We start from the raw sequence: 17,480 nt of genomic DNA, 5'->3' as shown, positions 1-17,480 counted from the left end.
TTATAGTTTCGTCAATTGCATCAAAGAAGAGAAGATGGACCAAAGGGGCATTTTCAGTCAAAATACGTCACTAATAGAATCAGGTCAAGTGAGACTGAATTGGATCCCCTGCGAAAAGGTGGAGGGAATCAAATGACGTCGACCGCCTTAGCAACAGGCCCCCACAGAAGGTAAATTTCCATAGCCAATAAGAATCCACGCTGTGGCAGAGTTAGCCAATGGATGGCGGAAAGAAGAAGAGGGAGGACGCGCCAATTCTCCTGCTTTAGCCTCGGCCCTACAAAATGGCGGCGGTGGCGGCGTCGCTTTGTTTCCGCGGCTCCTGCGGCGGTGACAGTGGTAGCGGCCTTTGAGCTGTGGGGAGGATCCAGCACCAGCTACAGTGACTGCTAAGACTCCAGTGCATTTCTATCGTAATCGGGTGCAGAGGCGCGCATATCGGCGCGCAAGTGTCGCAGAAGCCAACAAGGCGTTCAAGCGAAAACATGACCGCTGAGCCCATGAGGTAAAATGCAACCCCTTTTCATGGGCCTCAACGATCTGGCCTAGGCACCTCTGCATCGAGCGTTTGGGAACACTTTTGCGTGGTGGGTTAGGCCTAAGTGTTGCTTAGCGGAAAGAGGCACCATTTTTCTCTTTAGGTGAGAAGGGTTTCGGAATTTCGCTGGGAGGTTCCAACGGGGGGGGGTGATGGGGGGGCGCGGCCTGTGGTTAGGGTGCATTTTCCACGCTCCCTTTACCGGTAGGCTTGGTTGGCCTCCTCTGTTTATTATTTGCTTGCCTGTATCCTTGAGACCCAGAAGACAGAGGCGGCGATTGGTAACCTGGTCATTCTTCCTAATCCTTGGGCCCAGAAACTGCGTGTAGAAGAGGGGGAGGGCTGGGAGAGGGGGAAGGGCGGACGCGCGGGCGGGAGGGTGTGAGATCCTGGGATGATTTACTGGCATTTAGACTGGTGGAGAAGTCCTCAGGTTCTGAGGGATTACCCCGCCACCCGCAGCTCCTGGAGAAGATCGTTATTTACTTATTTATTTTTTTGGAGGAAGGTGTCATCTTGCCAGTTGTCTAGATTTCTTTACTCCAAAATCCTGGAGGATGTCCTCGGATTTACCCTAGGTGGGTGATACTAACCCCGGATTATGCTTGTAGAGGATCCCAGAGCACTATTTCAGGTGAAGTCCGGCTTTATGGGCCAATTTCAAGTAGAAAGTAGACCCTGTTTTCTAAAAAAATTATCCCGTGAAGGATGGGGAATGGGTTAACCTGGATTCGTGAGATTTATCGCTAGAGTAGCTGTGCCTGGCAGACTGCCTCTGACCAATCAACCAGTTAGCTTGAGGCTGTTTTTCACGAGTTTCTGATTTGCTTTTGATAGTGTCCAATTTGGGTAGTTAATATGAAGTGTGTATCACTTTTACATAGGTGGCTGGCTTCCTTTTCAGGCAGTTTGATATTTGACTTTTCATCCTGTAAAGGGAATTAAGTAATTTTTCTACCCTGAGATGCATCCTTGATGCCGAGTTGCACAATAAAATTACAGAGAGCGTGGATTACAATTAATAGTTTGCTTTAGGATGGTATTATTAGGTGTGTTTTCAGAGCACTTTAGAATGTAGAATTTGAGAATATGCCTATTTTTATGCATTAACAAGCAGTAGTAGATGATGATGGTTTCCTTACCTAGGGAAAAATATAGTTCTTTGACTTTTTGCTTTTTGAGACAGGATCTTGCTATGTGGCTCAGGTCGGTCCCTAACTCGGGACGATCCTCCTGCCTCATCTTCTCAAAAACTGGGTTTACAGGCCTGTGCCACCACCTGCAACGTAGCTCTTATGGATCCTTAGTTCTGTAAAAGTTGTGACTTTCCTTTTGAATTTGTGTTAACTGGTGCAACTGTAACCTTTATTTACCGGGTATTGAGCCTGTCCAAGAGATACCTAGTGCAACTTGTTGGCTGGTTATTATTACGTGCTCATGTTCATAGGTGTACATGAATGGCATACCTGAGAGTTAAATATGACTTCCTGAGTTTACTAAACATCACAAAGTCTACATTTAAACTGTAAGTAAGACCCTGTCTCAAATGGTTATTTTCTTTGTTTTCTCTTTTTTTGAGACAGGGTCTCACTGTGTAGTTCAGGCTGGCCTTAAACTCACTATGTAGTCCACGCTGGCTTTGAACTTGCGTCAATCCTCCTGCCTCAGCCTCCTGAGTGCTGGGATTACAGGCATGTGCTACCATGCCCAGCTTGTTTTCTTTCTTTCTTCTTTCTTTTTTCTTAACAGTTTTTTGAGACAGAGTCTCACTGTATTGCCCAGGTTGGCCTTGAACTATTAGACTCAAGTGATTCTCCTGTCTGAGCAACCTGAGTGCCCTGAGGCCACCACACCTGACTGATCTTCCTTTCTTTCAGGAAAGAAATTATGTATATATTTTGTGATGTAATAATCCGTTTTATGCCAGGGTCACTTTTTCTCACTGGTCTGAAATTTTTGTAAATTCTGCCCATAATAGTAGTAACCATAACTGAAGTTGAGTGCTTATTGTTTTACCTATATAGTATTGATTTAATCTTCAGAGACCTATCGGTACTACATGGTTTTCCCCACTTTACAGATGAGGAGGAAGCCGAGGCACAGAGAAATCAAAGAATGTTACCCAGGCTCTACAGTTTGTAGTTAGTGGAGCTGGAATTGAACCCAGTCATGGTACCAAAGTTCTTTTTATATTTTTTTTCATACTGGGGATTGAGCTCAGGGCCTTTGCCCTGAACTGTGTGTCTCAACTTTTAAAATTAAATTTGATTTGTAAAATTTTGAGACAGGGTCTGGCTAAATTGCTAAATTGCCTAGGGTGGGTTGGAATTTGGGATCTTACTGCCTTAGGTTCCTGAGTAGCAGAGATTACTGGCATATGCCTTTGTACCCATCCAACGGTTTTTTTTTGTTGTTGTTGTTTTGTTTTGATGGTACTGGTGATTGAACCCAGGGCTTTTGTACTGAGCTATACCTCCAGTCCATTTTTGGTTTTGATTTTGAGATAGAGTCTTGCTAAATGGCCCAGATGGGACTGAAATTTGAGATCCTCCTGTCTCAGCCTCGCTGAGTGCTGGTATTGTAGGCTTGCCACACCATTCCCAGCTCAGAGTTTGTATTCTTACTCACAAGGCTTTAATTCCTCCTCCAGCTGCCAGGTCTAACTGGATTATGGCCATTTTAATTTAGCCCAAGTATGCAAGTGATGGAAGAAGTTCGTGTTTGGTAATGGTCATTTATTACAGATCTATGATTTTCTAGCTATTTATAATGTTACACTTTTTATGTCCAGATGTTCTGTACAGTGAGATAGTGAAACATTTAATTCCAGGAATATTTTAAGCCATGTGAAAAACTTCTTGTAAAGAATCGCATATGTAAGCCAGGTGTCGTGATTCACAGTTGTAATCCTAGCAGTATGGGAGGCTAAGGCAGGATTGCAAATTTAAGCCCAGCCTGGGTCATTTAGTGATTTAGCAAGACGTTGTTTTAAAATAAGAAAAAAACAAAAACAGTGTAATCCTAGCACTTTGGGTCGCTGAGGCAGGAGGGTCCATGCGAGTTTGAGGCCAGTTTGGACTACATAATGAGTTCAAAGCCAGCCTAAAGGTAGAGACCTTGTCTCAGAAAAACCAAACCAAACCAAACCAAACCAAACCAAAAACCAAAAATAACAAAAACTACATGGCTGGGGTTGTAGTTCTGTCTCCAGTACTAGGAAAAAAGAAAAAGCCATTTAGGGAACTAATTAAAAATGTGGTATTCCCTGCTTATTTACTATGAAAGAACTCTAAGTGGATGTTCAGAAGAATTGACTCAGGCTAAAGTGTATCATTCACCTCTCAAGCCATAATCATAATTAAAGGAAAATGTGATAGGTAATGCTTGAGTGTTTAACTCACATTACCAAATCCTTTTCGGTTTTGTCTTTTTTTTTTTTTTCCATTGGTACATTTTAGATATATATAATGATCACAGTCATCGCAGAAACGTTTTATCTTTTTTTCTTTGTCTTTTTTTGAAACAGGGTGTCGCTATGCAGTTTCAGCCTGGCCTTGAGGTCACTTTGTAGCCCATGCTGGCCTTGAATTTGCAACAATCTTTCCTCAAGCCTCCCAAGTGCTGGGATTACACCACACCCAGGGGAAGAATGATTTAAAAAAAGGATAAAATGGAAACAAAGCTTTGTAAATAGGGAGGGGAAGATGAGTTGAAGGGAGGAGAGGGGATTGGGAAAAAAAGGAATCAAAATATATCATGTGAGGTTACAGATTCCCTATGATGAACATTGGAATTTTTTTTTTTTCTAGTCTTTTTTGAGACAGGGTCTCCCTATGCAGTTCAGGCTGGCCTTGAGCTCACTTTGTAGCCCAGGCTGGTCTCGAATTTACAATGATCCTCCTGCCTCAGCTCCTGAGTGCTGGGATTACAGGCATGTGCCACCATGCCCGGCCTTACTTTTTTATTTTGGTAGTGCTGGAGATTGAACCCAGGACGTTTGCACTGAGTTAAATCCCCAACCCCATCCCCATCCCCTTTTTTATTTTTTGAGAAAGGGGTTAAGTTGGTAAATGGCCTAGGTGAGGCTCGAATTTGGAAATCTACCTGCCTCAGCCTCCCGGAGTACTGGGATTACTGGTGTGCACCATCACCCTGGCTAAAGCTTTTCTGCTCAGCCTGAGTTCATAGTCCTGATTCTCTCTTTTTTGAGACAGGGACTTGCTAGCTTTGATCTCACTGTGTAGCCAGGCTGGCCTTGAACTCGTGATCCTCCTGCCTCAGGCTCCCCAGTGCTGGGATTATAGGCATGTGCCATCACATCCGGCTCAAGCGTTTTTTTTTTTTTTTGTTTTTTGGTTTTTTTTGAGTGTGATAAAAAATTCAAGGAATGCTGCTGCTGAGTGCCAATGCCTCTCAATGAAAAGGCAGGCTGCTAAAAACACGATTTGGCCCCATCCACCTTACTCACAGGATCTGGCTCTACACAACTTCTGGCTCTTCCCCAAAATCAAAGTGACCATAAAAGGTAAATGTTTTGAATCGATTCAGGACATCAAGGCAGCTAGGATAGTACAACTAAAGATACTCATGTGAGACGACTTCTAGAACTGCTTCAGAAAGTAGCAAGAATGATGGGATAAATGTGTCTGAAATGAGAGGGAGTATTGTTTAAAATTAAGTTTATTGGTACATTCTAGGTATACATAATGATTATATTCATCGTAGGGAATTTGTACCTATATATGATATATCTGGATTCTTTTTTTTTGAGGGGGCGTGTTTTGAGGGAAAGTGGTGGAATATGCCTTTTACTGTAATCATTTTTTAAAAAAATGTTTAAATGTTCACTGTAGTTTTGATCATGTCTTATATATAGATAAATAAGCAGTTACAAAGTAGTGCTAACTTCAAAATATATTACACTTCATTTTAACCAGAAGGCCTAGAAGTGATTAACTTCAAAACATATAGATTGTGCTAGCATTATGGTTCAGATCTAAAACGGCCCCACCTAGCCAGGCCTGGTGGCACAAGTCTGTAATCCCAGCATTTGGGAAGCTGAGGTAGGAGGACTAATTGCTGGAGGTTCCAGGCCAGCCGGACCTACATAGTGTGTTCAAGTCTGGCCTGAGCTATGTAGTGAGACCCTATGTAGTGTCTCAATCCACCCCCTCCCCCAAAAAAGGCCCCCAGAGCCTCATGTGCTTAGAAGATGATTAGATTACAGGGCCTAATAGCTGATTTATTGTTAGGATGGATGTGAGGTCTTGTCAGAAGTGGCAGGTCACTAGGGGCATGACCTGGAAGGGTTTATCTCCCTTCTTGGTTCTCCCTTGTCTTTCTGCTTCTGGGTTGCTTCCCCTTTTTTTCTCCTTCTGGACCTGAGCAGCTTTCCTCTGCCAGGTCCTTCTCCCATGAAGACTTTTTCATGGAACTCATAAACTTCTCTTTTAAATTGTGAGTGTCAGACATTTGTGTCTCAGTGAATGAGGAAAGTGATTTAAGACAGTTAAGGATCAGAATGAAAGGAAATCCTGATTTTGTTGGTGTCTAGGAAAGTTTTACAAGAAGAATTGTTATTCTTAATGCATCCTGAATGAGTTAGCACTTGAAAGTTGGCTGTTAGAGGGTAGTCTAGAAGAAAGTTTGGTATGGCTGAAGATTAGTCTTATTTTCCACATGGCAGAAGAAATAAGACATGTACACAAATGATTTTGGAGCAAGTTATGAAGTGATTTATTTTATTTTATATTTTATTTTATCTTATTTTATTTTATTTTATTTTTTGAGACAGGGTCTTGCTATGCAGTTCAGGCTGGCCTAAAGCTCACTTTCTAGCCCAGGCTGGTCTCGAACTCACAATGATCCTCCTGCCACCGTGCCCGGCTTATGAAGTGATTTATATTAGTCATTTTTTTGTTTACATGATAGCATTCTAAATTTAGTTCTGTTATAGTGCTTGTTTTGAAAATGTGAATTTGTTACAACAAGATTGATATATACAGTACTGAAACAATCTGAACATAAAAATTTGTGTTTGTTTATACAGGATTTTGACTGAAGGATGAGGGATCAATCAGGAAGGTATCACCTACCAAGTAGTGGTCTTTTTTTTGTAAATCAGGTTTTATTGGGATATACTCATGCCTGTTTACATTGTCTGGCTGCTTCTATACCACAGTTGTAGAGACGAATTTTTTTTTTTGGTATCAGAAATCGAACTCAGGACCTTTTACTTGCCAGACAGGTGCTTGTGCTGTTGAGCTACATCCCTGGTCTGAGTTGAATAGTTTTAAGAGAGACCTTATGGCTTCCAAAGGCTAAAATATTTACTGTTTGGTCCTTTACAGAAAGAGTTTACTGATTTTTGCAGTAGGCAAATGCAGGCAACCACACCCAGGTAAACAGAGCTGTGTGAAAATACATGCATATACTTTAAACATATACCATCTAACTCAGTTCACCACTTGTGTTATGAGACACATCCATTCACGTTGCTGGTTACAATTTTTCATCAGATTTCAGATCACCTTCATTCTATCACTTCATAATAATTCATGTGCTACAGTCTTTTTTCCAAGCTAAGGTGCAGTTATTTATGCCTTTCTTAGTTAACATATATAGGCTATAAAACTAACCATTTCTATCACTTTTTATAGATTCCTTCCTTCCTTCCTTTTCCATGGTAATGAGGATTGAACCCAGGGCCTTTCTACTGAGCTACATCCCCAGTACTTTTTAAAATTTTTTATTTTGAGACAGGGTCTTCCTAAATCTCAACTTTTCTCAGCATGAACTCAAACTTGGGATCCTCCTACCTCAGCCTCCCAGACCACTGTGCCTACTTGAGTGTTGAGTTTCTGCCTCCATTTTTCCTGAGTTCTGTGGTGTTGATTGTGTAGCTTTATATAGTCTGGTGATTTTTAGGAACCTATATGTTGCATTTTTGAGGAACTGATGGTTACTATCATACTACAGAAAATACTAATTCATTCACCAGGTATTTCTTAGGTGATGTGAAGATTGAGTTAATGGGTGTAAAGCAGTTAGATGACTATGTAGGATATAATAATTACTCATATTAATTAGTTACTACTGATTACTAATACCATATGCTAGAAACTTCTGAATACTACACTGATGAATAAGACAGACAAGGGCACTGTCCCCATGGAGTTAAAAAGCATTGCATTAAGGGATTCAATGGTAAAGTACTTGCCTAGCACCTGAATGGGCCTAGGTTTGATCTTAGTACCACATACAAAAAAATAGTCTGTATTAATACAAATTTTCGCTAATAATTCAGCCTCCTCCTGGAAAATTGTTTTGATGTTATTCAAAAGGATTTTTAATTTATTTTTATTTTTAACTTGTTTTGAGATAGGGTCTCACTATATAGTTCAGTCTGGCCCTGAACTCAAAATGTAGGTTGGCTGGTCTTGAACTTGTGGTGATCCTCTTGCCTCCATCTCCCAAGTGCTGGGAGAACAGGAGTGTGCCACCACGCCTGGCAAAAAAGGATATTTTAGTGTCTACAGATTAAAGGCATTCACTTAAAACAACTGTATAGTCAGTGTCTCATTGACATCATGAAATGTTTCACTGAATGATTTTTGTGTTTTTGTGTGCTAGGGAGTGAAGTCAGGGCTGTGGGTAGCCTGGTTCTAAAAGTGGCTTGTCTAAAAGTGGCTCACCAACGAAACCTTCTTGGGTTCTGGGTTGCTCACCTCTTCCTCTGGAGTTAAATTCCTGATTCTTCTCATCTCCAACAAATCGTTGAACAAAAGGGGCAAAAAGTAGTGGCCAAGTTTACTTGAGAAAGTAAAGAAGAGTAGGGGAGAAACTGGCTCTGCATAGCGAGCTTGGGCTGAGTAAAAGAGGAAACAGTAAATGAATACCCTGGAGAAACCAGGGTGGGCTATCATGAGGAAAAGCTGCCATTGCAAGCTCTTCTTGTCAGGTCTAGGCCATCCTATTCAAAACCTCCTCGAGTTCTCCCAGGAAGTTCATGTGCAGGGCTTTGGGAACTGTTTTCTTGACTATGTCCAGGATCTTGTAATTAACAAGTCATGCCTACTTTCTCAGCCAGTTGCAGCCTAATCTATGTCAGGATATCATGCATGTGAGCATAGAATCTGTCTCTGAGCTATACTCCTGGCCCCAAAAGATTGGTTTTAAATTTTAAAATTATTTATTTATTTTTTGGTTTTTGTGAGACAAGGTCTCACTTTGTAGTGCAACCTGGCCTTGTACTCACTATGTAGCCCAACTATGTAGCCCAGGCTGGCATCAAACTCACATCGATCCTCTTGACTCAGCCTCTTGAGTGCTGGAATTACAGGCATGCACCATCACACCTGGCTTTTTTTTTTTGTCTTTTTGAGACTGGGTGTCGCTGTGCAGTTCAGGCTGGTCTTGAGCTCACTTTATTTATTTATTTATTTATTTTGGGGGGGGGTACTGGGACTCTTAACTCAGGACCTTGCACTTGCCAGGCAAGTGCTTGTGCCGCTGAGCTATATCCTCAGCCCATTGAGCTCACTTTTAGCCCAGGCTGGTCTCCAACTCTCAGTGATCCTCCTGCCTCAGCCTCCGGAATGCTGGGATTATAGGTGTGTGCCACCACGCCTGGCTTTTGTGGCTTTTCTGAGACAGAGGCTCTCTGTATAACCCAGCCTGACCTTGAAGTTCATGTTTTAGCCTTCTGGGTTCTAGGATTACATGCGTGTGCCCCATGCCTGGCATGATTATTTTTCTTTTCTTATGATTGTTTTTCATAACTAATCTCATGACAAATCTGATCTGTCTCCAAGGGGCTAAAAAATAATTATCTTTTTTAATACATTAAAAGTTAAACATTTCAAAAACATGCAAAAATCATACATGAGTCTCATATGCACTTTATTCAGGTTCAACTAATGTTACTATTTCACCACACTTACTTTATCATTGTGAATTATTATTCTGAATCATTTTGGTAAATTGCAGACATGATGTCCCTTTCTGGCTAAGTAAGTTTTTTTGGGCTGGGGATATAGCTCAGCAGCACAAGCGCCAGCCTGGCAAGCACAAGGTCCTGAGTTCAATTCCCAGTATCAAAAAACAAAACAAACCAAAACAAAGCACAAAACAAAACAAAACAAACCTTTTTTATTTTGAAGTACTAAGGATTAAATAAACCCCAGGTGTTCTAACTGAGCCACATCCCCAAATCTTTATTTTTTATTTTAAGACAGTTGCTAAATTGCGCAGGCTGGTCTGGAACTTGCAATCCTGCTTTGGCATGCCAGAGTGCTGAGATTAGAAGTTTGTGCTTATCTTTAAGTACTTTGATATGTATTTCTTCAAGCTAGGAATACCCTCTTATGAAACCCAAGTATAGTTAGCAAAATTGGAGGTGAGTGTTGATTTAATATTACTTTCTGATCTACACGTATTATTCACATTTTGCCAATTGTGTCATAGTGTATTTTTTTTGTTTGTTTGTTTTTTGTTTTTATGAGGCAGGGTCTTTTTTTTGTTTTTGTTTTTTTTTTGGTTTTTCTCTGGTACCGGGAACTGAACTCACGACCTTGTGCTTGCCAGGCAGGCGCTTTGCCGCTGAGCTAAATCCCCAGCCCCGAGGCAGGGTCTTGCTATGTAGTTCAGGCTGGCCTTAAAGTCATTATGTAGCCCGTGGTGGCCCTGACATAATCTCCTTTATAGTCAAAGCAAAAACTTTTAAATATCTGGTTGGTGATCCAATTTTGTAATAGTGTCATTGTCATATCTCTTTAATCTTTCTAAGTTTCAGACAGTTCATGTTCCATGTTTTTTTCACCATTTAAATTTTTTTATTGTTAAATTTTATTTATTTATTTATTTATTTTTGGTACTGGGAATTGAACTCACGACCTCACACTTGCTAGGCAGGCGCTGTGCCACTGAGCTATATCCCTGGCCCTTCCTTACCATTTTTGTTTTTTCTTTTTTTAAGACAAGGTCTCAGGGGGCTGGGGATTTAGCTCAGTGGCAAAAGCACCTGCCTGGCAAGTGCAAGGTCGTGAGTTCGGTTCCCAGTACCAGAGAAAAACCAAAAAAAAAAAAAAAAAAAGACAAGGTCTCAAACTTGCCATATAGCCCAGGGTGGCCTTAAATTACCAGCAGTCTTTCTGCCTCAGCCTACCAAGTGCTGGGATTATAGGCATGTGCCACCATACTCAGCTCTCACCGTTTTCTTTTTTTTTGAGATACAAGGGATTGATTCCATGGATTTTGCACAGAGCTATATCCCATCCCAACCCCTTTTTTATTTTTAATTTTTTTAAATTTTCATTTATTTTTTAAAAAAATTTTTATTTTGAGACAGTGTCTTGTTAAATTGCCTATGGTGAGCTCAAATTTATGATCCTCCTACTTTATCATCCCATAGTGCTTTTTTTTTATATAACTTTTTGAGACAGAGTTGGTATATAGCCCAGATTGGCCTTGAATTTGGAATCTTCCTGCCCCAGGGCCCTGAGTGCTGGAATTAAGGGAGTGTGTCACAACACTTGGCTCAACCCAGATTTTTTTTTTGTGTGTGTGCTTATTGGAGGTTGAACCTAGGTCCTTCACACAGAGCTGTATTCTCAGTCCTTTTTATTTTGAGACAGGGTCTTGCTGAGTTACCTGGGATAGGCCTGAATTTACGGTCCTGCCTCAGCCTCTCAGTGTGCTGAGACTACAGACATATGCTGTAGCACCATTTATTAAAGAGACCTTTTTTTTTCCATTGGATGATTTTGTCTTCCTTGTCCAAGGTCACCTGACCTCAGATGTATGGATTATTTCTGGACTCTGAGCTCCATTGGTTTACATGCCTATGTTTTTTGCTAATACCACACTGTTTTGATGCTTTAGTTTGGGATTTTAGAAATTGGGAAGTGAACGTATTCCAACTTTATTTTTTTTAAGATTGCTTTGGTTATTTAGGGTGTCTTAAAATTATATATGAGTGCTCGGTATGTTGGCGCATGCCTGTAATCCCAGCACTCAGGAGGCTGAGGCAGGAGGATCATTGCAAGTTTGAGGCCAGCCTGGGCTACAAAGTGAGCTCAAGGCCAGCCTGAACTGCACAGTGAGACCCTGTCTCAAAAAGACAAACATACACAAAAAATTATATATGAGTTTTAGGATTGGCATTTCTATTTTTGCAAGACTTTTAACAGTTTTGATAGGGATTCCATTGAATCTGTAGATTGCTTTGGGGAATATTCTTATTCTATTTTTTTGAGACAGGGTCTCACTATGCAGTTCAGGTTGGCCTTGAATTCACTGTGTAGCCCAGGCCGGCCTCAAACTCGTGGCCATCCTCTTGCCTTAACCTCCCAATGCTGGGATTACAGGTGTGCTCAAGCACATCGGCTATTCTTATTATTAAATATCTTAAAGTATGAACACTGATTGTCTTTCCATTTATGTATGCCTCTTTAATTTCTTTCAGCATTGTTTTGTACTTCTCACTGTACATTATCTGGAGCTGATTAGATTTATTCCTATGTATTTCATTCTTTTTGATTCTGTTGTAAGTGGAAGTGTTTCATTAATTTTTCTGAAATGTTCACATCAATTTTTCTGGACTGTTCATTGCTAGTAGATAGGAACATAAGTGTTTTATCTGTTTTGACTTGTTTTCCAGTGGCAGGTAGATTTTGTTGGCCTGGAACATACAGGGGAGACTGTCACCAGTGAGATGTAGGGTTCAGTATATAATGTGATAATCATTTCTGGTGGAATTGTGGGTTATAGCTGTCTGGGATGAAGGGAAGCAAGCTGAGGACCAGGTTGGATGATAGTGGCAGAGCCTGCCTTTCCTGCTGATTGCATGCTTTTTTTACAGGGAGCTGGTGAGGGCCATAAGGGCAATCGAGGAGTCCACAGGCTGCATGCAGAGCCTGGAGTACAAGGGCTTCAAGGGGATGAATCAGAACAGCCAATCTGGTGGTTAGCATGTTCCAGCTGCATTGGCAAGGATAGGATATCACCAGGCTGGAACAACCTTCCTTGTCTAGGTGGGTTGAAAGTGGCCATGTATGGAACAGTGCTGTGGCTGAGATGAGTACTGCACTGTAGGAAATGCTGAAATGTTCCGAGCTACTGACTAGGACTGTAGGCTTGGTGTACGGGCCCATCGTGAGGGCAGGGCTGAGCGATGCAGTAGGTATCACTTGGGCTGCCTTTGAATTGCCCACTTTCTGGGATCTCTGAGAAAGTTGCGAAGTCCACGTAGTGCTGTGCTATAAGCACTTTAGGGTTTAAACATCTGTTTGACTTTGTCAGCTGCTATGAAGCGTCTGGCAGTTGTGCTTTGCAGGTCTCCTCTGCATGCTGAGAAGCTGAGTTTCTGTGTGAACAGTCAAGTTCTACTGGTATCAGAGTGGTCAGCTCATTCTGTTCCTTTCTTGGTTTTTCGTTCTGATGCAAAACTTCTTTGAATTTCAGGAAAAGCTGTGGATTTTCTTCCTGTAGTACCAAAAGCCTTTCCTGCAGCTTCAGAACTTGTTTCATGGTCTCCTTTAGTATATTCTCTCTCCCATCTCCTTTTGCTTCCTTTTTCTTCTGCTTTCTTCATCTTCTGTTCCACCATCTTGTTCACCTCTTCTTACTGCTGCTTGTGCTCCTTCTCCATTGTCATATGCTGGTGCAGTGCCCTGGCGATGGATGGTCTTTGAAACCTTAGTGTTCTAGGGCACTGGCATGGTGCTGCTGGGGGTGCTAGGCTCATGGGTGCTGGAATCTTGTCAGTGACTGCCAGATCTTGGATAGGGCCTATGGGGAGGCTGGCGCTCAGGTGCCTGTTGCCTAGCCCTGCTGCAGCCTTCACTTCAGGACTTAGGCATTCCAGAGTCCTTGGCTTGGTTCCTTGCTCTTCTCCCTTGTTGATCTTTTATCCTTTATCTGCTGGGTTCACTTTTCAGCTCTCATAGTTTTCTTTTTTTGTAAGTTATTTAGGATGTTCTTTATATGAAATCACATTATCTAAGAATAGAGATATGCTGGGCTTGGTGGTGGTGCACCCCTATAATCCTAGTACACTGGAGGGCGAGGTAGGAGGCATGCTGTGGATTTGAGGCCATCCTGAGCTACATAGTGAGTTCAAGACCAGCCTGGATTACATAGCGAGACCCTGTCTCAAAAAATAAAAAAAGAGATAGTTTTACCTCCTTTCCAGTTTAGTTTCCTCTTTCATTTTTTTGTCTCTGTCCTTCGATCCCTTCCTCCCCTTCCTCTCTTCCCTTTATTTACCTTCAATGCCCTTGCCCTCTACCATTGAGCTATATCCCCAGCCCTCTTTTTCATTCTTAATTGGTGTTGAATAAAAATGGTAACAGGCATTCTTGTGTTGTTCCTGATCTTACATTGAAAGCTTTTAGCCTTTCACCTTTGAGTATGGTACTAGCTGTGTATTTTTCATTCATGTCTATATCAGGTTGAGGACGTTTCCTTCTTTTCCTAGTTCTCTGAGAGTTTTTAATCATGAAAGTTGTGGTTTTCTCAAGTACTTTTTTTCTGCATCAGTTAAGATGGTAACAGCATTTTCCCCTATAGTCCATTAATATGGTATATTACATTGATTTTTTTTTTTTTTGATGCCAGGAATCAAACTCAGGACCTTGTGCTTGCCAGGCAGGTGCTTATGCCACTGAGCTATATCCCAGCCCTACATTGATTTTTGTATCACCCTTGCATTCTTCACTTGATCATGGTATATAGTCTTTCTTGCTGTGTTACTCAGGTTGGCCTTAAACTCTGGAAGTTATCCTTGTTCCCCAGCCTCCTGAGTAACCTGCGCTACCATCTCCAGTTAATCCTTTTAATGTGTTGTTGAATTCTGTGTGCTCATATTTTGTGCAGAGTTTGTACATCAGTATTCATTAGAGATATTGTGTGTGCGTTACGTTTTTCATGAGGTGTTTGTTTGACCTTGGTACCAGGGGTAATGCTGGTTTTGAAAGGTTTCTCTCTTTGATTTTTCTGGAAGTTTAAATTCTTCATTAAATGTTTGGTGAAATTTGTCAGTGAAGCCCATCAGATCATTGGATCTTCCTTTTTGTGATGTTCTTGATTACGGATTTAAGTAAAGAGATTGGGTAGTAACAAACCAAAATTGCCTTATAAGTGAGAATTAATGGTAGCTTTGCTGTTTACCTATTAGGTTTTGTTTTGTTTTTGTGTGTGGTACTGGGGAGTGAACTTGGACTTTGTTCTGAGCTACATCCTCAGACCTTTTTTATTTTTTACTTTGAGACAGGGTCTTGTGAAGTTTTGATCCTTCTGCTTCAACCTCCCAGAACACTGGGGTTATAGTCAGTCACCACCACATTCACTGTGCAGTTACTTTTAGCATTGTTCATTCATTAGTTCTTTGTTTCCTTCTTCTTCTTATGTTTTTGGTCTTTTTGTAGTGCTAGGGATGGAATGTAGGCTCTTGTACATGCTAGGCAAGTGCTCTACCACTGGATAAGCTATCTCTTCCTTTAAAATTTTTAAACAATTGAGACAGTGGCTTGCTAAATTGCCCAGGTTGGACTCAAACTTGCATCCTCCTGTTTCAGCCTCCAAGTCACTGTGATAAAAGGCCTGTGCTATCATGCCCCAGCACTATTTTTCTTTTCCTTTTTTTTTTGTCTTTTTGAGACAGGATCTCGCTATGCAGTTCAGGCTGGCCTTGAGCTCACTTTGTAACCCAGGCTGGCCTCGAACTCACAAGGATTCTCCTGCCTCAGCCTCCTGAGTACTGGGACTACAGGTGTGTGCCACCACACCTGGCTACAGAACTGTTTTTCTTTTTTTGTGGTTCTGGGAATTGAACTCATGACCTTGTACTTGCCAGGCAGGCCCTGTGCTGCTGAGCTATTTCCCTGGCCCTGTTCTTCATTTTTACATAGTCTCAAGTTACTCTGTAGTGTTGCTCTCTAACCTAAAGGGCTTCCTTGAGTATTTCTTTTAGGGCAGATCTAGTAATTCCCTCAGCATTTTTCTTTTTTTTCCCTGGATTTTTCTCCTTTATTTTTCAAGAATATGAAATTGTTGGTTCACAATTTTTCTTTCAGTACTTTAAATGTTATCCCACTATTTTCTTTGGATACAGGTCTTGCTATTGTAGTGCAGGCTGACCTTGAACTCACTCATTTAGCTCAGGCTGGCCTGGAGCTCAAGGCGATCCTCCTGTCTCAGCCTTCTGAGCACTGGGATTACAAGCATGTGCCACTATGCCTGGCATTGCACTATTTCTTGGTCTCCATGATGTTTATTTTTGTTTTTTTGAGACAGGGTTTTACTATGCAGTTCAGCTGGCCTTGAAATTACTTTGTAGTCTAGGCTGTCCTCGAACTTGTGTCGATCCTCCTACTTCAGCTTCCCAAGTGCTGGGATTACAGGTATGTGGGACCATGCCTGGCTTCCATGATGTTGACTGTTAAGGAAGATTGACTGTTAATCTTTTTTGTCCTTATCTTTGCTTTATTTATATTGAATATAATTGATAAAGTCATATGTTTAAGGTGTACATCATGTTTTCAGATACATGTATGTTGCAAGATGATTATCATATCAAACTGATATACTTGTCATTCCATGTACTTACAGCACTGCTTAATTTCCTCTGCTTAGAAACATTTATAATAGCACAAGTCAAAAAATACTCTTGGCCATGTGAGGTGAGATAAGCTTATAATCCTAGCACTCTGGGAGTTTGAGGCAGGAGGATCACAAGTTCAAGCCCAGTGTGGGCAATTTAGCAATTTAGCCAGATCCTGCCTTAAAATGAAAAACTGTAAAAAGGGATAAGGCTGTAGCTCAGGTAAGACTTGGGTTCAGTCCCAGTATTAGAAAAAAGTACTCTCAAAGAAAAAGAAAAATATCCTCAGCATATTACTGCCAGACATACAAAAGTTAAATAAATGCCATTCTAGACACTTTGATATTTCTATCCATTATTACATTTTTGAAATTAAAAAAAATTGGCAATGACATTATAATGTTTTGTAGCTTGTTTTTTTTTTTCCTTTAATGGGGTGGAGTGGACACTGATGTTAGTTACTTTTCTAGGTTCCAAGACAGAATACCTGACACCTACAAGTTAAAGGAGGAAAGGTTTATTTCAGCTCCCAGTTTGTAAAGGTTCTAGTCCATACTCAGCTGGCTCCAAAGCAGGGTGGTATGGGAGAGGGGCATCACAGAGGAGAAATAGTTCATGGCATGGCAGGCAGAAGGCAGAAGGCAGAAGGCAGAAGCAGCAAGCATGCCTTCTTTCTGTCATTCCATCCAGGGAACAATTTATTGATTGGTGCCACCCAATTATCCTTATCATGAGGCTTGCTGTTATCTATACCTTTAATCCCAGTATTACACCTTAATCCACATTTACACATTTGAGATCCAGCAAGCTTTGAGAAGCCCCACCTATGAGCACATGAGATTTAGGGGGGCATCTAGATAAAGATATTTCCATCTCAAATCATGTAACATCATGTTTTCTTAATGATATAATTAATAACTCTTCCTGTCCCTCATTATTCTTTTGCCTCCTCTTCCATTCTCCCTTTTTATGCCTTTCTTGTCTAATAGTCTCCATTCTACTTTCATGTCATTTTTAATTTTTTATTTTAAAGAGAAAAAAAAACCTAACAAAATACTAACAATGAGGACAAAAACAAAAACGACAAAAATAATAAATGACCTCAAAACAAAGTGATAGGAATTAACCATGTTTGCTACACTACATACTGTTATCTTTACCGAAGTTACTCAGTCTACCAGATGTAAGAATGCAAGACTGATCAAACAATCAAAAATAGTAACAGGTAATTAAAAAAACATTGGAAATGATATAGAGCTTCACCATACAAGATGGTTGGAATTCCACAATGGTTCTTATATTGTATATTGTTGTCTTCAAATCAGTCATTCTGATTACCAG

General features: G+C 40.9%; 1 protein-coding gene and 1 pseudogene across 6 annotated transcripts in view; one reads left to right on the top strand and one right to left on the bottom strand.

Annotated features, from left to right (window-relative positions):
• Positions 1 to 255: 255 nt before the first annotated feature.
• The window catches only part of Atrx (alpha thalassemia/mental retardation syndrome X-linked), a 305,334-nt gene continuing 288,109 nt past the window's right edge, over positions 256 to 17,480 (top strand). For 4 of the 6 annotated variants that reach the window (XM_013508824.1, XM_013508823.1, XM_013508822.1 and 1 more), the window contains exon 1: positions 922 to 1,116. In XM_013508824.1, coding sequence (XP_013364278.1) covers positions 933 to 1,116 — 184 coding nt within the window. In that variant the 5' untranslated portion in view covers positions 922 to 932. Of the gene's footprint in view, positions 506 to 921; positions 1,117 to 17,480 lie in introns of those variants that run through there. The other 2 variants (XM_005412622.2, XM_013508825.1) reach the window with 1 other exon arrangement.
• Positions 12,644 to 13,283, bottom strand: LOC102026916 (annotated as a pseudogene).

This window comes from Chinchilla lanigera, unplaced genomic scaffold (genome assembly GCF_000276665.1).
Source record: "Chinchilla lanigera isolate Chin_1 unplaced genomic scaffold, ChiLan1.0 scaffold00156, whole genome shotgun sequence".
Lineage (NCBI taxonomy): Eukaryota > Metazoa > Chordata > Mammalia > Rodentia > Chinchillidae > Chinchilla > Chinchilla lanigera.
Note: the sequence above shows the minus strand (reverse complement) of the source record. Positions and strands in the feature narration are given on the sequence as shown.